Source organism: Quercus robur, chromosome 1 (assembly GCF_932294415.1).
Source record: "Quercus robur chromosome 1, dhQueRobu3.1, whole genome shotgun sequence".
NCBI lineage: Eukaryota > Viridiplantae > Streptophyta > Magnoliopsida > Fagales > Fagaceae > Quercus > Quercus robur.
In genome coordinates, this window is record NC_065534.1 from 19516347 (window position 1) to 19536601 (window position 20255).

At 35.2% G+C, this 20255-nt stretch overlaps 1 protein-coding gene, 1 long non-coding RNA gene and 1 pseudogene across 2 annotated transcripts; all 3 read right to left on the reverse strand.

The window, feature by feature from the left end:
- Nucleotides 1–1098: 1098 nt before the first annotated feature.
- LOC126724305 (uncharacterized) lies at nucleotides 1099–3944 on the reverse strand. The gene is made up of 2 exons (XR_007654907.1): nucleotides 3802–3944; nucleotides 1099–1638 (listed from the first exon to the last, which is right to left on the reverse strand). It is a non-coding gene; the product is annotated as an uncharacterized LOC126724305 (long non-coding RNA).
- Nucleotides 3945–17930: 13986 nt separating this feature from the next.
- LOC126728858 (germin-like protein subfamily 1 member 16) lies at nucleotides 17931–18618 on the reverse strand. The gene is made up of 3 exons (XM_050434641.1): nucleotides 18597–18618; nucleotides 18345–18440; nucleotides 17931–18283 (listed from the first exon to the last, which is right to left on the reverse strand). Exons 1-3 carry the CDS (start codon nucleotides 18616–18618, stop codon nucleotides 17931–17933), a joined length of 471 nt encoding a protein of 156 aa, XP_050290598.1.
- Nucleotides 18619–18800: 182 nt separating this feature from the next.
- LOC126728940 (germin-like protein subfamily 1 member 7) lies at nucleotides 18801–19812 on the reverse strand (annotated as a pseudogene).
- Between the last annotated feature and the right edge of the window lie 443 nt (nucleotides 19813–20255).

Here is a 20255-nt window from a genome sequence, read left to right on the forward strand (position 1 = left end):
TATAGTTCTTATAGTGGCAAGTTTGACTACTGGACTGAAATTTTCATTTTAGTCAATGCGATATTGTTGAAGATAACCTTTAACTAATAACCGAGAATTGTACCTTGCAATCGACCCCATCACTCTTGTGCTTGAGCTAATACACCCATTTACAACCCACAACGTTCTTGTTAGTAGAAGCTGGGACCAAGGTCCAGTTCTGTTGCCTCAAAAGTGTTTGAAATTCAGCATCCATGGCTGCACCACATTGAAAATACTTGGAAGCAATGTGATAGGTTGGAGGCTCAATGAAAGAATAGTAAATGGTGGCTTTAAAACATAATTTTGGCTAGAAAATTCCACTTTTGGATCATGTTTGCATAGAATGAGTGTTTGAAGGAAGAGCTGTAGTATGTGGAAGAACATTAAACTTAGGTTGAGTTTCTGATGAGAAAATGTCAGATGAAGTGTTCTATATAGTGAACAAAGGATAAGTTGATTGCAGAAGAGAACAATCAGAAGTTGGAAGAGATGTGGCAACAGGTGAAGAGGGCTGTGTATTCACAGGAAGGTAATAGGAAGGGAAGGACAGAAGGTGAGGTTGAATAGGAGATGCTATTGAAGGCAACGTTGGATTGAGTGATGTTAGAGGGCCTAAGATAGATGGTTGAGAATAGGAAGGCGATTTTTTTATTCCCTGAATAGAATAGGAATGCAACTAAATAACTGGGGAGAGCCAAGTGGCATATACCATTTTGTGAGACATTAGAATTTGAAGATAAAGAATAATTTAAATTAAAATAGAAAGGAAACAAGGATTCATTAAAAAGAACATGGAAAATTATATAAACTAGTCGCTAACCCGTGCTATGCACAGGAAAGTTTGACAATTTTATTTTAATATATTATACATATTTGTTTTCTTTATTAAGTACTAATAAATCAAAAAATGTCAATTAATTTCATATTAACATGATATAATATTATATATATTATCTCTAGAGTATATATGAACAAATAAATCAAGGTTAATAGTAACTTGAGGGTTATTTCATAGGTTCATATAACAATTTCCACATTAAAATTGCAATAATATAACAACAAAAACTCACACACAAATAAATAAGAAAATAATTTGTTTATGCTTGGATGCTTCCACTTCTCATGGATGGAAATATATCTTCATTACTGTATATGGTCGTATTTCTATAAGTCTATATTGATGTACATTCTGCAGAGGTATTGTATTTTTGTATGATGTAGTCTCATTTTTCACCGCAAGGCAAAGTTAAACATGGCCCCAAAGAGCAACAAAAAGTTGTTTTTAGGCTCTTAGCAGTGTTCTTTCTTTTCCATGGTAGCCTAGATACTCCCAAAAGTGCAGCTTATATGCCTTGAAAAAGGAAATAAATTATTAACTTCCTTGACAATAACAAACAATAACAAAGACCTCCCTATGAAAATGTCCACTTAACAAAATAATAATCATATTCTTTAGTTTCACTAATCTGTAGTTGAAGAAAAGTGAGGTTTCAATATTAGAGAAAATACATTTTCCACCAGTTTCTTCCTTCACCCTTTTAACAAAATCCTTCATCTTGTAATTGATGCAAACATTAGCTCCACGATCCTTGCAAACAACTAATTTTTCATCATTCCCTGCCAAACACAATCTAAAATATATTATACATGGAAACTAAACTTATGCATGCATTAGAAGAAAAGTGATATTAGATTGTTAGCAACAATATTGAATTGCAAATGTACCAATACTCCCATGAAAATGAAGTTTTAATATTCATCCGTTATGCATTGGAGGTACCATATATCATACATAGTTGTTAATACTATCATCAATCACATATATTCTCTAACTTCTCTTATCACAGATATTTCAGATTTTGTGGGGGAAAAATTAAAAGAGAAAATGTGTTTTTATTTATTTATTTAGAAAGAGCTACAACGGAAACCTTCTCGGCTGGACCATGTTGTCCTTTATTTTATGGTTGTAGTAAAAAACATGACTTAACATACAAAGAAAACAGAAACTTGGAAAGAGAACAACTTTTTGATAAAATAGTATTAAAATTACTACAACTTGAATCCACCCAAAAATTACACCCATGACAAACTAAACACTTTACAATTGAACAGATACATCATAGCCTCCTCTAATAATACTTTTCCACTAAACACCCTTGCATTTTTCTAAATCCAAATATATATAGAGGCAGCCCAAGCCAACTTGAATAATGAGGAATTACATTTAGGATGTAACCAACTGAGATTTGAGGACTAATTTGTACATGAGTTTTGACATCTGACATGATTTATAAACCAATAACCCACAGATTCAAGAAAAAATCTTAAAAATTATTAATTTCAAGAAAATTTCTAAAATTAGAATGTAGCATAAAACCAAGAATTCACAATCCAAACATAAATCAAAAGGTGTGGGAATGAACACATTAGATAGTCCAAATAATTATATTTCTAGTATTCAAAACCAAGACAACATATCCCCAGTTTGCATAATGCAAAAATGCACACCTCAAGTACAATGTCTAAGATATTTATGATTATTGTGATAAATAAAAGTAAATAAACATAAATACAGAACATAGTGGATCATCATCAAGTAGTTTATGACAGTTCATCTATACTATAATCTCAACTCCTGTATAGGCTCGTAAACTAACATAAGTGCAAAAATGTCAAGTAAAACCAGTTGCTCTTAGAGGCCTTTTGTCGTACACCTAGCAGATATAACCAAGAAATAGAACTTGGTTAATCTAGAGGTGCTGTAATAGAGGGAAGCAGTATTTCCAGTACTTAAAGAATATTTAGAATAATGGAATCTACAAATTAGAAACATATTGATACCTTCTACAAATTAGAAACATATTGATACCTCCTATTAGAAGCAATAAGATGTTGGTCTTCACTATTTACATCAACAGAAGAATTGCTAAGCATGAAAAGCCATAAAATGTTGGCTTCAAGAAGATTTATATGCTTATATAACAGTGATGGTGAACAACAGAAAAGACTAACTGTTATAATAGTGCTTTTTTCTGCTTTGCTCCTGCTTCTCTATTTCATCAATAGACATGATCTCTATTTCAAGTAATTCAGCCTCAACATTGCAAGTGAAGGCTGTGGCCATCCCTAGGAGTATATTTCTACAGGGAGTAAGGGAATCAATTAAGATAGCCCATTCAGTTGCACACTCTATTGTCTCTGCATCTTTGTACTACATCAACCCCTCTAGTTTAGAAAGCCTGAAATTGTCTTTCAAAATTATATACCAAATGGCTAGGACCAAGTCCAAGCTCAATGTCAATCCCACAACCAATACTCAAGCAAATCAGTAAAAATCTCCAAGGTATGACCTTACATTCACATACCCACAGTTCATTTCCAAATTTATTCTCAAGAACATCAAGCCACCTCTAAATTAGACCCAAATTCATTCTCAATGAAACTTTTTAAATTTGCAGAGAAATTCCCAAACTCTAATGACAATGGACAAACCCACCATAAATGAATCATAAAAAAATCATACCTATTTCTTAGTTTTCCCTAAACTTTCAAATACACTTGAAATCCCTAATGGAACCCAATAAAAATTATTATCTAAAACTTCCTTTCGAATTTTGAATTTATCTATAAATCAAAGGCTCACAAATCAGTGCCTACACAGAAACCTTGAAAAAAAAATCCAAATTTACAAAATGAAGGAAACCACATTAAAATTGCAATAATATAATAGCAAAAACCACTATCAGAAATTGAATTGGGAAGTTTTAAGGCAACACTCACTTGGATGTGCAGAAACTAGAGAGGGACTTTCCCATTGATCTAGGATGGTTTGTTCTTGAAGAGGCATCGTGAGGCAGCCTAGAGAGAAAAAGGCTTTTAGAAGAGAGTGAGAGAGAGAAATGGAGAGAGGAATGTATAGAGAGAAAAAGATATATGTAAAATGTTAGATTTTATTTTATTTTATTTATAAATATATATATATATATATATATTTATATATATATATATATATATATAGTTTTTTTTATGGTTAGGAATATGAAACAGGTTTGTAACTACTACCCAAGATTCAGAACGTTCTAATGAATCAGAACATTGTTTCTTTAAATTAACATAGGCTACTAAACACCAAAGTTACTAAATCAAACGTTTAATCCACTAATGAAAAGTCACTTGCTTTCAGGTGTTTTAAATGTAAACATGGCTGGTGCAATAAGGAGTGGTGTTTTATATTATATATGGATAGATATAGATTTTCAGTATTAATATAGTGTGAGGAGAGGAAGAGATGAAGGAGTTAGAAAGCCAAAGTTTGGCGTTAGGACGCTGAAGGGTTGTTGTTTATTGTAACTATGGAACACAAAGGGTTGCTGTTTCAAATTGTAACCGTAGAACACAAATGGTTGCCATCTAAAATTGTAACTATGAAAGAGATAGAGTTGATAATTATTTTCTTTTTATTAGGATTTTTAAATTTATAAAAACTATTTTTAAATTGTAGGACAAATTCAGGAAAAAAAAATGGTAATGACATGATAGCTGATGTGGCTCAACCTAAGCGTAGCAACATTGAATGCTATGCTTCAGCTTTTAGTAATATATAGATTTCTGCTTGTGGTTTTGTTGAGGCAAAGGTACTCTTTTGAATTAGGAGGATAACCTATGAATACATATTTTACCTATCTAGGTTGAAGTTTGTGCTTGGAGTAAGGCCATAGAAGTGGATAACAAGTACAACCCAAGGGCTTTAGTGCTGATAGATTCGGTTTATGCGGAAACAATTTTTCCCATGGCGACACAAATTGCAAAACTAAGGAGGGTATTCAATTTATAAGGTGGATTGAGGTGCAAAAGGCATAAGACCAACATAAATGAGGAAGACCAACATAAATGATGTAAACCAGCTTTTTAAAATCATAGATAACCCACTTTTGACCATATGTCTATGCTTTCTTTTTTAGAAATACCTTTTTTGTTGAGGAGTGTGGGGACAAGGTAAGTAGTGAATAATGCCATAGAAGAAAAATATTGAGGAAACTAATTCCTAGTTTACTCCTCCCCACCCCCCCCCCCCCCCCACTCAGTCCTAAGAATCTTAATCTTGGGAGATAATTGATTCTCAACCATGTTTTTGAAATGAATGAAAACATTTAGAATTTCTAGTCTTTTCTTTAAGAGAGAACCATGTAAAACATGTGAAATCATCCACAAAAATTATGCAATACCTAAATTCTGGATCACGTACATCACTGTAACCAATATAAAGTGTGATAGACAAGAATGTATTGACCCCTTGTGATGAATTAACCAATTGATTAGCCAAGTTAATTAATTAATTCAATTAGCATGCAATAAGCATGGTAGCACAAACAAATCGCCAACAAAATTAAAATGCAGTGGAAAATAAATTAACACGGTGATTGCATGTCTTGGTGTTATCTTGTGTTAGGTTCTAAAGACATAGGTTTTTATGTATTTAGAACTCTAATGTGTATTGTTGGCAAATCATGATCAAAGCAATATGTTTAGTAGTGTTTAGACTTGCTCAAAGTTGTATCATTTATGTAAAATTAGAATAAGTTGATGCAGAAGGCTTTTATGCTTCTCGGCCTGGTTCGATCAATCGAGGCTTAGGCTCGATCGATCAAAAATCAGGTCAGAGGCATTTTTCTGCAGAATTCCAACTCAATCCTAGTTTGTTTAAAACATTTAGGGTTTTCTAATTTTTCCTAAGTATAAAAGGCAAACCCTATCCACGTTTTAGTGTTGCTCATATTGCTGTTTGTGTAAATCTCTTGTGAGATCTAAAGAAACTTTCCTTTACACAAACTTAGGGTTTTCAAGGACAAGATATTATCTACACCTTGATGATCAACTCAGTTGATGCCATTGAAGCTTAAAGAAACACAAGCAGGTGTGCTTGTATCTGGTGGTGAATCCAAGAAAGAAGGAGTCCGTGGATTCGAAGCTTGCACGTGGTCGTGTCAATAAGTTCTGCTAGTGAGTAGCAATAAGAAGTCGAGCGTGGGGGCTTGTAAGTCTTATTGTATGAACTTCGATTTTTTCAAGATAGTGGATTCAGGTTTACCTTGAGAATAGCTAAGTTAAATCCTCCCCAGGTTTTTACCGGTTTGATTTCCTGGGTGATCATATCATTGTCTTATTTATTTTTCCGTTGCTTTGCATGATATGATTGTTTTGATTGTGATAACCAAGATTTGTTAATTTGGACTAAGTAACAACTTGGCTAATTACCTAGGTTAATCCAATTATATTTTTAAGGGGTCTAAAAACCATCAAGTAGTATCAGAGCAAGTTGCTCTCTTGTTGTTGATCTTTTGATCACTGAGCTGATCCTTGACCCCTGTTGTCATGGAACACGGACACTCTCTTGTTATTCCTCCTCACTTTGATGGGAATAATTATGCTTATTGGAAAGTAAGGATGAAAGCATTCTTGAAATCGATTGATGAGAGAGTCTGGAACTCCGTTGAATACTGATGGGAGAAACCCACTACTCCTGTTAATGAGTGGCAAACTTCTCAAAAAGAAGCAGTCACGTTTAATAGCAAGGCTATGAATGCTATCTTTAATGTTGTTTCTATGAAAGAATTTAAGAGAATCTCTAATGTTGAGGTTGCTCATACTGCTTGGAATATCCTCCAAACTGTGCATGTTGAGGTTGTAGAAGAATCGGATGCTGAAGAAGATGAAAGCTCAACGGACCTTGAAGAGAACTACAATTCCCTTCTTAAGAAGTCTGGAGAATATGCAAGGGTGGCTAAGACAGCTGTTAAAAAGATGAAGAAGGAAGAGGAGGACTATAGAAGTCTTCTAGTGTGTTATAAGGAGGCCAAATGTGAAATAGAGATGTTGAATGGAGAACTAACCGAGGCCTACTCAAAGATAAAATTTCTTAAGCTTGAGGTGGTTCAAGTCAATGCTAAAGTAGAGCGAGTCTCCTCCAAGAAGCTTGATGAAGTCCTTTCTCATCAAAAACCTTTCTCTGATAAAACCGGATTGGGATACACTGGAGATAGTAGTTCGGCTGTCAATGTTTCCAAGGAAGTAAATTTTGTAAAAGCCAAAGAACCGATGGTAACTACCACATGGACTGAGGAAGTGAAGGAGGAGAAGAATAAGAACGTGGCTGACGGACGGGTGTTGAATAAACCCCCTAACCAACCAGTGGTCAAGCCTAAGGTTCAGGGGAAATCACCTCCAAAGTCACAAAGAGGTCTAAGAATTAAACATTTTTTCCATTACTGTGGACTTCAAGGACACACCAGACCAAATTCTCATAAGCTGAAGGCATTGAAGAATGCAAGTGATCAGAGGTCAAGAGGACTAAGAAATGACAAAAGGAATTGGGTTGTTGAGCAATCAAGAGGTCAAGATGGTGATTCCGGAGTGATGGATGTGATGAAAATGATCGATGCATTCACCACTTGTTTGGAAAGCTTCTCCAGAAGGTTTGAAGGCCACAACACTCGTACCCAATCCTATAGGGATATCACCCCAAACGCACGTGACGTGTGGATGAAGAATGGTACTCATGCATGATCACCACCTATGTCCACGCATTAATACTTCCAATGTATAGGGACATTTGTTCATGCATCTTGACATGCATAATTCTATTTGTGTCTACTGCTTATGGTTATTAACATTTTTTTGGTTTTGGTTTATACCTGTTTTTGTTGATCTTACTTTTCCTGTTCTGTTTTTAAGTGTGTTCAAAAAATTCAAAAACCCATAAAAATTGAAAAATCTTCAAAAAGTTTGATCGCTTGTGTTGTGCATATCACATGTAAGTTTGGCCTAGTACCTTCGTACTAATGGCGTAGTGCATTTACAAGCTTAGCTTGTTATGTATGCACATATATCTTTATGGGAGAAATCTTGAAAACTATGTGTGATTGTTGTAAATAGATATTCAAGCTTGTCATGAATGATACTTGAATAGACTTGTGCCTATATCTCTTCCCACTTTATTTTTACGTTTTTTCTATAAAGCTCACCAAATGTAAATCACTAAATGAAAAGAGATAATGAGCTACAAAAACCTGTCGCACATACTAGTATTTGACTAGGAAAAAGGGAAAGCGACTTTTGTATTAAAATGTATGGTGCTTAAAAAAGCCAAAGGCTAAATCTAAAAGTTGAAATATCAAAAATTTCAAGCACTGATCTCAAAAAGAGATGTATTATCCAAAAGGTCCAAATGTTATGATTTATGCAGAAGCCAAATGAAAAGCTTCTATGATTTGTAATCATTCACTTGTGGGAGGTCATATATGCTCATTTCTATAATTGAGATAGTCCACTTGATTTCGTACTAGTTGTGTATGACTTAATTGAATTGATCATTGAAGCTTCACTTTGGTCTAAGGTCTATTCCACATTTGATACTCACCCACAACACACAAGACTTCGATTCAATTAATGCTTATCTCATTTGTGTGATTGTACATGTTCAAATGTGATGTGTATGCTCAAGTACTTGCGGATCAAATCCAAAAAGATTTTTGAGTGATTTATATGTTTTTGAAAGTGATTTTACACTTTCGTGCTTTTAGTTTTTGTTCAAAATGCATTTTTGTGTTTTTGTTCAAAAATTGTAATAGTTTTTAGACCCCTTAAAAACACAATTGGATTAATTTAGGTAATTAGCCAAGTTGTTACTTAGTCCAAATTAACAAATCTAGGTTATCACAATCAACACAATCATATCATGCAAAGCAGTGGAAAGACAAATAACACAATGATATGATCACCTAGGAAACCAAACCGGTAAAAACTTGGGGAGAATTTAACCTAACTATCCTCAAGGCAAACCTGAATCCACTATAAAAGAATTGAAGTTGTTCAATAGGCCTTAGACCACTAATATCGTATTGCTACCCACCAATAGAAACTTACTGACACGACCACGTGCAAGCTCTAAAACCATGGACTCCTTCTTTCTTGGATTCTCCAGCAAGTACAAGCACACCGCTTGTGTTTCTTTAAGTTCTTATGGCAGCAATTGAATGATCATCAAGCTCTTGAAGAAATCTCCTTCTTGATAATCCTAAGCTTGTGTAAAGGAAAGCTCCTCACAGATCTCACAAGATATTTACACAAACAACAATATGAGCAACACAAAAACATGGCTAGGGTTTGCCTCTTATACCTAGGGCAAATTAGAAAACCCTAAACGTTTGAAAACAAAACTAGGGCTGAGTTGGAATTCTGCAGAAAACGCATCTGATCCGATTTTCGATTGATTGAGCCTCAGCTTCGATCAATCGAACTAGGTCGAGAAGCATAAAACAATTATGCATCAGCTTATTCCAACTTTACATAAATGAACCAACTTTGAGCAAGTCTAAACACAACTAAACATATTGTTTTGATCATGGTTTGCCAACAATACACATTAGAGTTCTAAATACAAAAAATCCTAAGTCTTTGAAACCTAACAAACTGGTTTAGAGACGTTTTCGCGAGAAGCTCGCAACTTAGAGCTTCCCGCAAAATGTGCTTAAGGGAAATTACAAAGTCACATTTTCATACAGAAAGTCTCGTTACTACCTCATGAGTATTTCGCGACTAAACTCTTCCCGCGAAATTTTTTTGGCAAAAACTAGAAATTTTTCAAGTTCATACAAAGGCTATCACGACTATCTCGTGACTTATTCGCAACTAATAGCTTCTCGGGAAAGCTTTTGAGCTTCAGTGGACATTCTTGCGACTGTATCGCGACTGTCACGCTACTTCCTAACCTGCTAAAAATGCGTGTTTTCAATTTTATAAGGCAGATGTGATAGGTTTTCAAAACACTCTCATTTCCCTCGCTTAGACTCTCTCAAACCCCCTTCAACCCAAAACCATTTTTCACTCAAACCTCCTCATTTTCAAGCACAAATCTCTGCAAAATCACTTCAAGGTATGTTTTCCTAAACATTTTCTTCATGTTTTTTTGAGATTATGCAAAAATTTAAGTTAGGGTTCAAAAATTGGGGATTTTCGAAAATTGGGGATTTTCGAAAATTGGGTTGGGGTTCTTAGTTTTTGTAAAAAAATTTCGAAATCTTTGATTGGGCTGAGTCCCATTTGATGTTTGTGTATCTATGTTGGCTCCTTGAGGCATTCTAAGCTTGTATTAAGGCAAATTTCTCCATGTTCGTGCATTGTTCATAGTTAGAATTCACTGTTGCATGCTAGGTGTTTGACAGAATGTCCTTGTGACATTCTTGTGTTGAATTGGACTCGACTGAGTTCCAAGGCTTGGTTTTGATCTTAATTGATCATGTTTATCATGTTTTGGTCAGTGTTTGTGTGTTTTACACACTATGTCCATTTTGTGCCTCAATGCCATGCCATGCACACTCTAGGCACACCTCATGCATCCCATGTTGTATCCCTATGCATCACATGCTACACACACATGCACAGTGATTCACTTTATGCATTTTGCTTTTGTTTACGTGGTTAAACACTTATAGCATGTTGTTTTGTGTATGTTTGCTCTGTTTTGAGTTGTTTTTGCTCTGTTTTTAAGTTGTTTTACTTTTGTTTTGAACTAACTTGAATCTAATCAAGTTTTGTGTTTTGTCTTTGTGTTTGTGCACTTGTTTTTTGTTTCTTGTTCTCTATGATATTTGTTCAGATGTCTCCTACCAAACATTCTGCGACCAAGAAATCCACAAAACGTTCTCGCATTGATTCTGACAATTTCAAGTCTACTGAGGCTGATATGAAATACAATGACTGCTACAAAAGAGCAACCATTATTATGGAGAAGGTGGTCCAGCTAGAAACCCTTGAGGACACCTTCATCCCTGAGGTGTTCAAAGAAAAGACTTGGACCAAGCTGTTGAACCCGGTTGGGGTTGTCTATTCAGAGATCATAAGAGAATTTTTCTCAAATGCTACTGTGGAAGGAGACGATATAGACTGCTAGGTGAGGCACAAAGAATTTGTGATTACAAAGGATAGCATTCAAGAATTTTTGGAAATTCGTCCTCCTTCTCAACCAATCTCAGTCCAAGATGAAGACAGATTAGGATCAATTGAGGAGATGGTGGAAATACTTGGTGGTACATCAAAGAAGTCATCCATGAATACAATCCCATTTTCACCGGAGATAAGGGCTTTGGCATATGTGATGATCCATAACTTGTATCCGATCACCAACCTCACTACACTGTTAGCTCCAAGGACAAAGTTTTTGTACGATCTCTTTACTCACAAGGAGATTGATATATGTGGACACATCTTCCATCTATTGAAAAAAAGCATTGAGAAGCAAAATTCCAGAACAGTTTTGCCTTTTCCTTCACTGATTATGGGCCTAATTGCGAAAACAAGGCTCAAACTCCCGAGTGGTCTGATAGTAGTTCAGAGAGACTATCCCATTGGTGCACACATAGTGACTAGGAGCATAGCTCACATCAAGGGTTCCAAAACAGGTGTGCATACGATACCACAGGATCGTGTTAAAGGCGAGGGTGGAGATACAGAGGAGGAGATTGACAGATTCACTTCTGCTCCAAAGACTTTAGCACAACCATCCTCTTCTACACCAGCACGAGGACTCGACAGACTCAATCGCCTCTTGGATAGAGTGGACCAGATGTTTACAATACTTACCTCCCATGTACAGCACACCGCGGACCAGTTTGCATACTTTCAGGGACAGAGCACTGCATTGTCTTCACAGATCGATGACTTGTCCATGGCGCAGAGATCAAATTCAGAGTCTAATCAGTTCTAGCCTCTTTGGCCATTCCGATCAAAAAGGGGGACAAAATTTTGAGGGGGAGCTTCTATATTCTGTACATTTGAGGGGAAGCATAGCATAGACCATAGCCTAGGCATAGAATCTTTGGTTCATATAGGCAGTTTAGCTTTATATATGTTTTGGTTTAAACTATTTCAGTTTTTATAACTCTTGGATAGTTGTGTTTTCTGCTTTCATTTAAAGCTTTAGTACTCTGTTTTTAATTTTAGTTTATATTCAGTATGTTGTGTTTACATTATTGCTTTGTAGCATTTTTTTGTACTCTTAAGATATTGCCAATATGTCTTGAGTACCTCACTCTTGTGTCCTTAGTAGGATTTTGTATCCTAGATGCAAAAACTTCGTGTATTTTGCATTGGTTGAGTGTTAGACATGCAATTGATCCGTGGGATTGCTCTTAATTGCATTGCCAATTGCTCTTAATTGCATTGCATTGTAAAGTTGTAATTTACAACTATGTGTTTTATTGGCTTTAATTCCATGCCAAATTTGATTGTAATTTTATTCAATCTTTTGTACCCTATATTTATTGTGGGATTTGATTGTAAGGGTTGTGTGATAGAGAGAGAGTGTGTGAAGACTCAAGCAATTGAATATTGAAGAGTTTTCGCGGGTATCTCGTGACTAAGCATCCTGCGAAGTGACCCATGTGACTTACACATGCTGGAATGCGAAGAGTCAGGATAGGATGGAGACAGTTGTGTCTCGCGAATATCTCGCGAGTAAGGCCTTCCCGCGAGACACCCGCGAGACATTCTGTTTTGCCAGACTGTCAATTCTGATACACACTTTTCTGTGCCTACACTATTTATACCCACATTACCCACAAATGTTGAGGAGTGCTTCTGAGAGAAAGCCCTAGCCAAACACCTTGAGAGTTAGAAATTGTTATACCCACAATCCTCTACATAATTTCTTATGGATTTTCCTCAACTCCTACCTCTCAATTTCCATACTATTGAGAGGTTGATAGCCCAAACACTTACCACACCCTTTCAGAGTGTCAAGTGAGATTTTGGTGCTGCTGGGAAGTATTGGAAGAAGCCAAGGATGGCAGATGCAACATGGAGCTTGTTGCGGGATCCGGAGAGCTAGACAAGACACGGTTCCGAGAAGCCTTGTTGGAGTAGGAGCTTGGAGGGCTTAAGTACATCGGGTAGATTAGGCTTGGAGGGTCTCTTGCTAACCCATGTATCCCAACTGATTTTCTAGTGGATCGATTACCGCTGGGTGAGCAGCGGAAAGGTTTTTCGCCGGGTTCTTCGGTTTCCTTTTCGATAGCACATCAGCGTGTTATCTTGTGTTTGCATCTCTCTTCCCTACTCTTTTACATTCCTTTTTACTACTGTGTTTGTTTATCCGCTCGCATTTACACTATTCCGCACTTAGAATTAAGTTAGTGTAAAATCTATCAAGCCATAACTTTAATTTGTGGGTCTAAACAGCTCTTGTGTTTTTAACACATTTTCGATCTTTCAGTAACAATTTCAATCTAGTGTATTATCAATCAATTCATGCTTTCATACTCCATGACACATAAGAATTTAACAAACATTCGCCCAGAAGGCACAAGCCTCTTCTTTGACCTTTGATAGAATACATTTGTTGCTGGCTACGACTGTGAAAGTGTGAATGATGATATTGTTTTTTTATGCAAGTGCTCTGATTACGGAAGATTGAAGAATGCGCAGGTGGCTAGGGCTTGATCTCTTCAAAATTATATTTACGCTTTTTTTATAAGATGATTGTTGGCGAGAATTTTTTTTTTTTTTTTTTCCCTTCAATTAATGATGGGTTTTTAAATAAAAAAAGAAAGAGAAATTTTTCATAGGTTTTGTTGGAAGGTTATGGTCCTTATGGAGAATGGGAAAGTTTTTTAATGAGTAGTCAGACAAACGAATAAGAGAGAAAACAGATAGTGAATTTTCTAATTTGGAAAGGAAAAAAAAATAAAAATTTCTTGAGGCTTGGGGACTTCATTTTCAAGTATTAGACACTGAATTTATCCTTAAAAAAAATATTACGAAAAAAAATCCCTAAGAAAAATCGGACAAATGAGGGGGTGGGAAACACAATGCCAATAGGGAAATAAAAGTGCCAAATCGGCATTTTGAGAGTTATCAATTAAATAAAAATCTTTCTTAGGAAAATGAGATTTACAAGGAAAGTGTTAATATATATATATATATATATATATATATTTTTTTTTTTTTTTTCTTATAATGTGAGTAGGGATTGCAATGGGACAAGTGTCAGATTAGGGGTTTTCCATCCCATTTTCAGAGCGGGAAAAACGTAGGCAGCACAAGAGTGAGGTAAGCTGGGCTTAGAGTGGGTTGGAGATACTTTGTCATCCCTAATGACATAAAGATGAAAGAAAGAGAAGGCAGGTGGTTGCGAGAGTGTTAAAAGAGAGAAAAAACAAGTATTTTGGGAATAGTCATAGAATAGGTATAAAACAAAAAATAATTATAAATAGGATATATATATATACATATAATATTAAATTATATATATGGTGGTTTTGAGAGTGTTAAAAGAGCGAAAAAACAAATATTTTGGGAATAGTCATAGAATAGGTATAAAACAAAAAAATAATTATAAATAGGATACATATAAAAAATATTAAATTATATATATATATATATATATATATATGTTGGAGATACTTTGTCATCCCTAATGACATAGAGATGAAAGAAAGAGATGGCAAGTGGTCACAAGAGTGTTAAAAGAGAAAAAACAAGTATGTTGGGAATAGTCATAGAATAGGTATAAAACAAAAAATAATTATAAAAAGGATATATATAAAAAAGATTAAAATTATATATATATACACACACATATTCAAGGGGGTGAGTCGAGGTGAGAAAAACCAATTCCCACCCCCATCATCTCTTTGTGGAGAGAAAAATCTATGCAAGCATAATGAGGTAAATTTGGATAGGGAATTTTTGTCATTCCTATACAAGAAGTTGGAACTTTTAAGGCTTTTTAGTCATTGAAATAAAGAAAGAGAGCAGGACAGTTTTAACCATATTTTTTCATAAAATATGGAAACTGAATTTGGAGAGAGAGATAGAGAGATTTTCACAATTAAGGAATCTAATAAGCTGTAATATTTTACCACAAGTATCAACAATTTCAAGAAAATTTGTATAGAAAAAGTTTGGTTTTAAATAGGTTTAGAGATATTTTCTTTCAATCCATTATGTGGTGATTAAAGAGAATATTTATATGTAATCTTAGTCACATGACTTTTTTTATTAGTTATGTGACATGTTTAAGTAATACACATGAACTGATGAATAGCCTTACAAATTAGGATGTAGTGGGTTGGAATAAGTTCTTCTAAATTAGTTTGGAGCTAATCTTTGTCCAAGATGCGTAGTGTTATATTATGTATTGAATATGGTACATATCGGGTACTTAGGTTGCATTACATTGTAGATTATAGTCATTATACCCATTCAAACTCTGTTTGTGTCAGCCATGCATGTTCAACTTACCTTTAAAAAAGAAAAATTAGAAATTTCATTCATTAAGATAGAGTCAACATAGAATATCTGAGATAAATTCTCCCACAAAATATACTAACGGACAGTTTAGAAAAGTGATAGTTTTTAGACCCCTTAAAACACAATTGGATTAACCTAGTAACTTAGCCAAGTGATTACTTAGTCCAAATTCTAAATCTAGGTTATCACAATCAAACAATCATATCATGCAAAGCAGCGGAAAGATAAATAAGACAATGATATGATCACCCAGGAAACCAAACCGGTAAAAACCTGGGGAGGATTTAACCTAGCTATCCTCAAGGTAAACCTGAATTCACTATGAAAAAATCGAAGTTTTACAATAGGACTTAGACCACTAACATCCTATTGCTACCCACCAGTAGAAACTTACTAACACAAGCACATGCAAGCTCCGAGACCACAGACTCCTTCTTTCTTGGATTCTCCAGCAAGTACAAACACACCTGCTTGTGTTTCTTTAAGTTCTTATGGCAGCAACTGAATGATCATCAAGTTCTTGAACGAATCTCCTTCTTGATAATCCTAAGTTTGTGTAAATGAAAGCTCCTCACAGATCTCACAAGAGATTTACACAAACAGCAATATGAGCAACACTAAAACATGGCTAGGGTTTGCCTTGTATACCTAGGGCAAAAACCTAAAACCCTAAACGTTTTAAATGAACTAGGGCTGATTTGGAATTCGGCAGAAAAACGCATTCTGCCCGGATTTCGATTGATCAAGCCTAAGCTTCAATCGATCGAACCAGGCCGAAATGCTTTATTAAATCTGCATCAACTTAAATCCAACTTTACATAAATGACACAACTTTGAGCAAGTCTAAACAGGACTAAACATTTTGTTTTGATCATGGTTTGCCAACAATACACATTAGAGTTCTAAATACATAAGATCCTAAGTCTTTAGAACCTAACAAAGAGAATTCCACATGTCAAACCAAAAAATTTCCACAAGTAGCTATATTTTCACACTTATCAGTGACTGCCATATATACCTGTGAATCTGTGATAATCGTTTCATGAAGTAAACTGTCACCAGAACCATTTGCAACAATCCCCAAAAACGTGATGATGCGATTTGCCCTAATTAATAAGAAAGTATATATAATTTTTACCATGTTCCCTTGGTATGAATATGTTTGTTATTTAATCCTCTGTAAACTCAAATTGTTTAACCTAATTTATCAATCAAGTAGTTACTTAGGTGTATAATTAATATGTTAGTTATTAGCGCTATGAATATGTTAGTTATTTAAGCCCCTATAAACTCAAATTGCAACACGCGGGTCTACGACTAGTGTGTATAATATTTGTCACTTTTTGTGTGTCTACAATGTAAATTTACATTGTAAGTACAATATAAACATATAAAGGTCCACAATATTTAACCCCTTAAGTATTATATTTTTCTCCGTTGTATAATTTTTTCCATGTTACCTCAGTATGAATACATAGTGTTGTAGAAGCTCAATACTCTTACCATTTTAAGACCCAAAAATGTTGCTTCAATGGAATGTTTGACATAGAATAGGTGCTAGTTAATTGCTCTACCTTTCCTATGACATAGTGACTCGCACAAGAAAAAAAATCATAACAAATCATTTTATTTGATAATAATTATTTCCATGGCATTACATCAAGGGAAACAATGCAAACTTTATTCAAACTATATATTGGTTTATTATTTCTGTAGGGTTATTGGGCCTAGGAGCACATTACCTATGTATATATTGGGCCTAAGGCCCAATTCCGGGACGTGAAGTCATTCGAGGAGGAGTAACATTGCCAAGGGAGTCCATGTTGGTAAATGAAGAAGTTAGTTTTGGTCATAAAAACCCATAAGGGTGGTTCAAGGATGAATGCCTCCTCGACTAACCAAAGCCAAAGTTCAAAGTGGTGGTCTGCCGTCTAAGGGAACGTTCTAGGAAACTCTATTGATACAAATAAACATTATAGAAACATAGGACAAGGGGAAGTCTTAAAATATCTAAGGAGAAAGCTGCTACCACCACATTGAATGCTCTGCAGCTAACCTTCTGGCCACATTAATGTGGAGGTGATACCTAAACAGTGGTTTTATCCCTTGCAGCTACTACATATAGACTTCAGGAAGGTGCTAATGGGACAAGTATCAACACCAACCATCTGGCCTGCACGTGGAGGGTAGAGATGAAAGGGGAAGGGAGTATAAAAGGAGAGAGAGGCATTGAGAGAAGAGGATCGAGAAAAAATAGAGAAACACTATAGCAATCAGGAACCAAAGTTGTAATCAAACATTTGAGAAATATATAAGAATTGATCTCCTCGAACTGTGCCGAGGATGATTTTCTTTACTTTAAATCAATAAATCTTCTTGTTCTTGTCATTTGAGCCTACTTTATTTGTTGTCCAACTCATTTTAGCCCAGTTTTCCAACCTACTCTCTACAAATTCATTGTTTTCGACTTGTAGGGCTTGAGTCCATCCATCTTTTGGGCACATAACTTAATTCGGTCCATACAATTTCTATTACAAATATTTTTGCAAATTGCGGTTGACTTAGAATTGTTTTTTAACATAATCAACTACATTCTTGTCCAACTAGAAGGCCTTAGCAAGAACATCAGGATTGATTGGAGGATTAGATCCAAAGACCGTGTTTGCTATGGTGATCAACGTAAGATTTTGATTCCTGAGACTAGCAAAGGCAAAAGCGTTGGTCTGCCCTATGTTGGATTGGAAGTGAATGAGACCAATTGGGAATACAAAGAATTCTCCCTTGCTTAGAACTTTGGTGAAGATTTTTTTTGGGTTTGATGTGACAAATCCAACAAAGAGAGTTCCCTCCATGACTACCAAAAGCTCAGTGCCACGAGGGTGAGTGTGAGGAGGATTTAGGCCATGTGGTGCAAAGTCGAGACGAGCCAAAGATATACCTAGAGTGTAATTGAGACCTGGTAATTTATCGATGTTCACAAGATTGGCATGTCAAGTGTACACTTGATTCGAGTTTACTTGCAGCTGTGTTTCTAGGAACATTGAGTCTAGGAAAGAAAAAATCGTTGGCTGTGACAGTTGCTGGGTCCTTGGAAAATTTTCCATTCACAAATACTATGCAAAGAAAAGTTTGTTATTGTCACAAATAAGACAATTCTATAACAACGGACAATAGGATGTCATGTAGGGAAAAAAAAATCTAATGTAGATGGTATAAGATATAACCGTCGAATTTCACAAATAAAAGGTATTACTTCTTTCCCTAATTACCCGTAGGAATGTTCTTCAACATAGGTAAGTGCTACTAAGCCCTCAATTTGGCCATGTTGTAAAATTGAAATAAAATTTCTATCTTTAATACAATTTTTTGTCTGTTTAGTAATGCACTAATTGCTCTACATTGGCTTGGACACAATGGCACATAAAAAAAATCATAAGGTAATTTTATTTGATTATAATTATTTTTATGGCATTACATATAAAAAATCAAGGAAAACTTTCTTCAAACTCTGGTTTCTAATTGTTCATCATTCCTATTACATTTATATTTCCAAATTGTGGTTTGACTAGAATTGTTTCTGAAGATAATCAACTACATTCTTGTCAACTTGGAAGGCTTTGATGAGAACATCCGAATTGATGGGAGGATTAGATCCAAAGACCGCTTTTGCAATGGTGATCACCCCGGGATTTTGGCTATCAAGACCAGCATAAGCAATAGCATTGGTCTGCCCTATGTTGAATTGGAAGTGAACGAGACAAATTGGGAATGTAAAGACATCTCCCTTGTTTAAAACTTTGGTGAAGAGTTTGTTTGGGTTGGATGTGACAAATCCAAATAACAAAGTACCCTCTACAACTACTAGAATCTCAGAGGCAAGAGGGTGAGTGTGTGGAGGATCCAAGCCATATGGTGCAAAGTCAAGACGGGCCAAAGATATGTCTAGAGTGTTCAACCTGGTAGCATATCAACGTTCACAAGAGTGACATTGAATCCGACTTTATTTGCAATGTTTGTAGGAATATTGAGTCCGGAGAAGAAAAAATCATCGGCTGTGACAATTGCTAGATCCTTACTAAATTTTCCATTCACAAATACTACACAAAGAGAAGTTTTTCATTGTCAAAAAAAATAAGAGAGAGAGAAACTTCTGTAACAATGGACAATAACAAGTCAAAAAAAAAAAAAAAACAAACTGACATAGATGATGATACAACCATAAGGCATGTTTTCATTAATTTTTTTTTTTTTTTAATTGAAGGCATAATTTCATTAATGTGTAAAACTTCTAATGATTTCAAATGAACTTGATGAAAATTACTACTACTGCAAATAATAATGAGTATGTACATATATACCAGCAGAATTGGTGTTGTTGATTGCGACACAAAAGTCTTGCAAAGGACTAGGGTCATAGGCAAAAACAAGAGAGGATGCCAATACCAAAAGGGCCACAGTTATAAGGTAAGTAACACCTTTAATCATTGTTAGGTTCTAATGACTTAGGATCTTATGTATTTAAAACTCTAATGTGTATTATTGGCAAACCATGATCAAAACAAGATGTTTAATCGTGTTTAGACTTGCTCAAATTTGGTTCATGTATGTAAAGTTGGAATTAAGTTGATGCAGAGTTAATAGTGCATTTCGACCTGATTCGATCGATCGAAGCTTAGGCTCAATCAATCGAAAATCGGGAAGAATGCATTTTCTGCAGAATTCCAACTCAGCCCTAGTTTATTTAAAACGTTTAGGGTTTTATGTTTTTGCCCTAGGTATATAAGGCAAACCCTAGCCACGTTTTAGTGTTGCTCAGATTGCTATTTGTGTAAATCTCTTGTGAGATCTGTGAGAAGCTTTCCTTTACACAAGCTTAGGATTATCAAGAAGGAGATTTGTTCAAGAACTTGATGATCATTCAGTTGCTG

What these genes read in the sequence shown, in the direction of transcription:
- LOC126728858 (XM_050434641.1), bottom strand. Translation starts at nt 18,618, where the DNA reads ATGTTGAAGAACATTCCTACGG. An exon ending in GTTGAAGAACATTCCTACGG is followed by an intron (nt 18,441 to 18,596) that starts GTAATTAGGGAA and finishes TTCTTTGCATAG; the next exon opens with TATTTGTGAATGGAAAATTT. An exon ending in TCCTAGAAACACAGCTGCAA is followed by an intron (nt 18,284 to 18,344) that starts GTAAACTCGAAT and finishes ATAAATTACCAG; the next exon opens with GTCTCAATTACACTCTAGGT.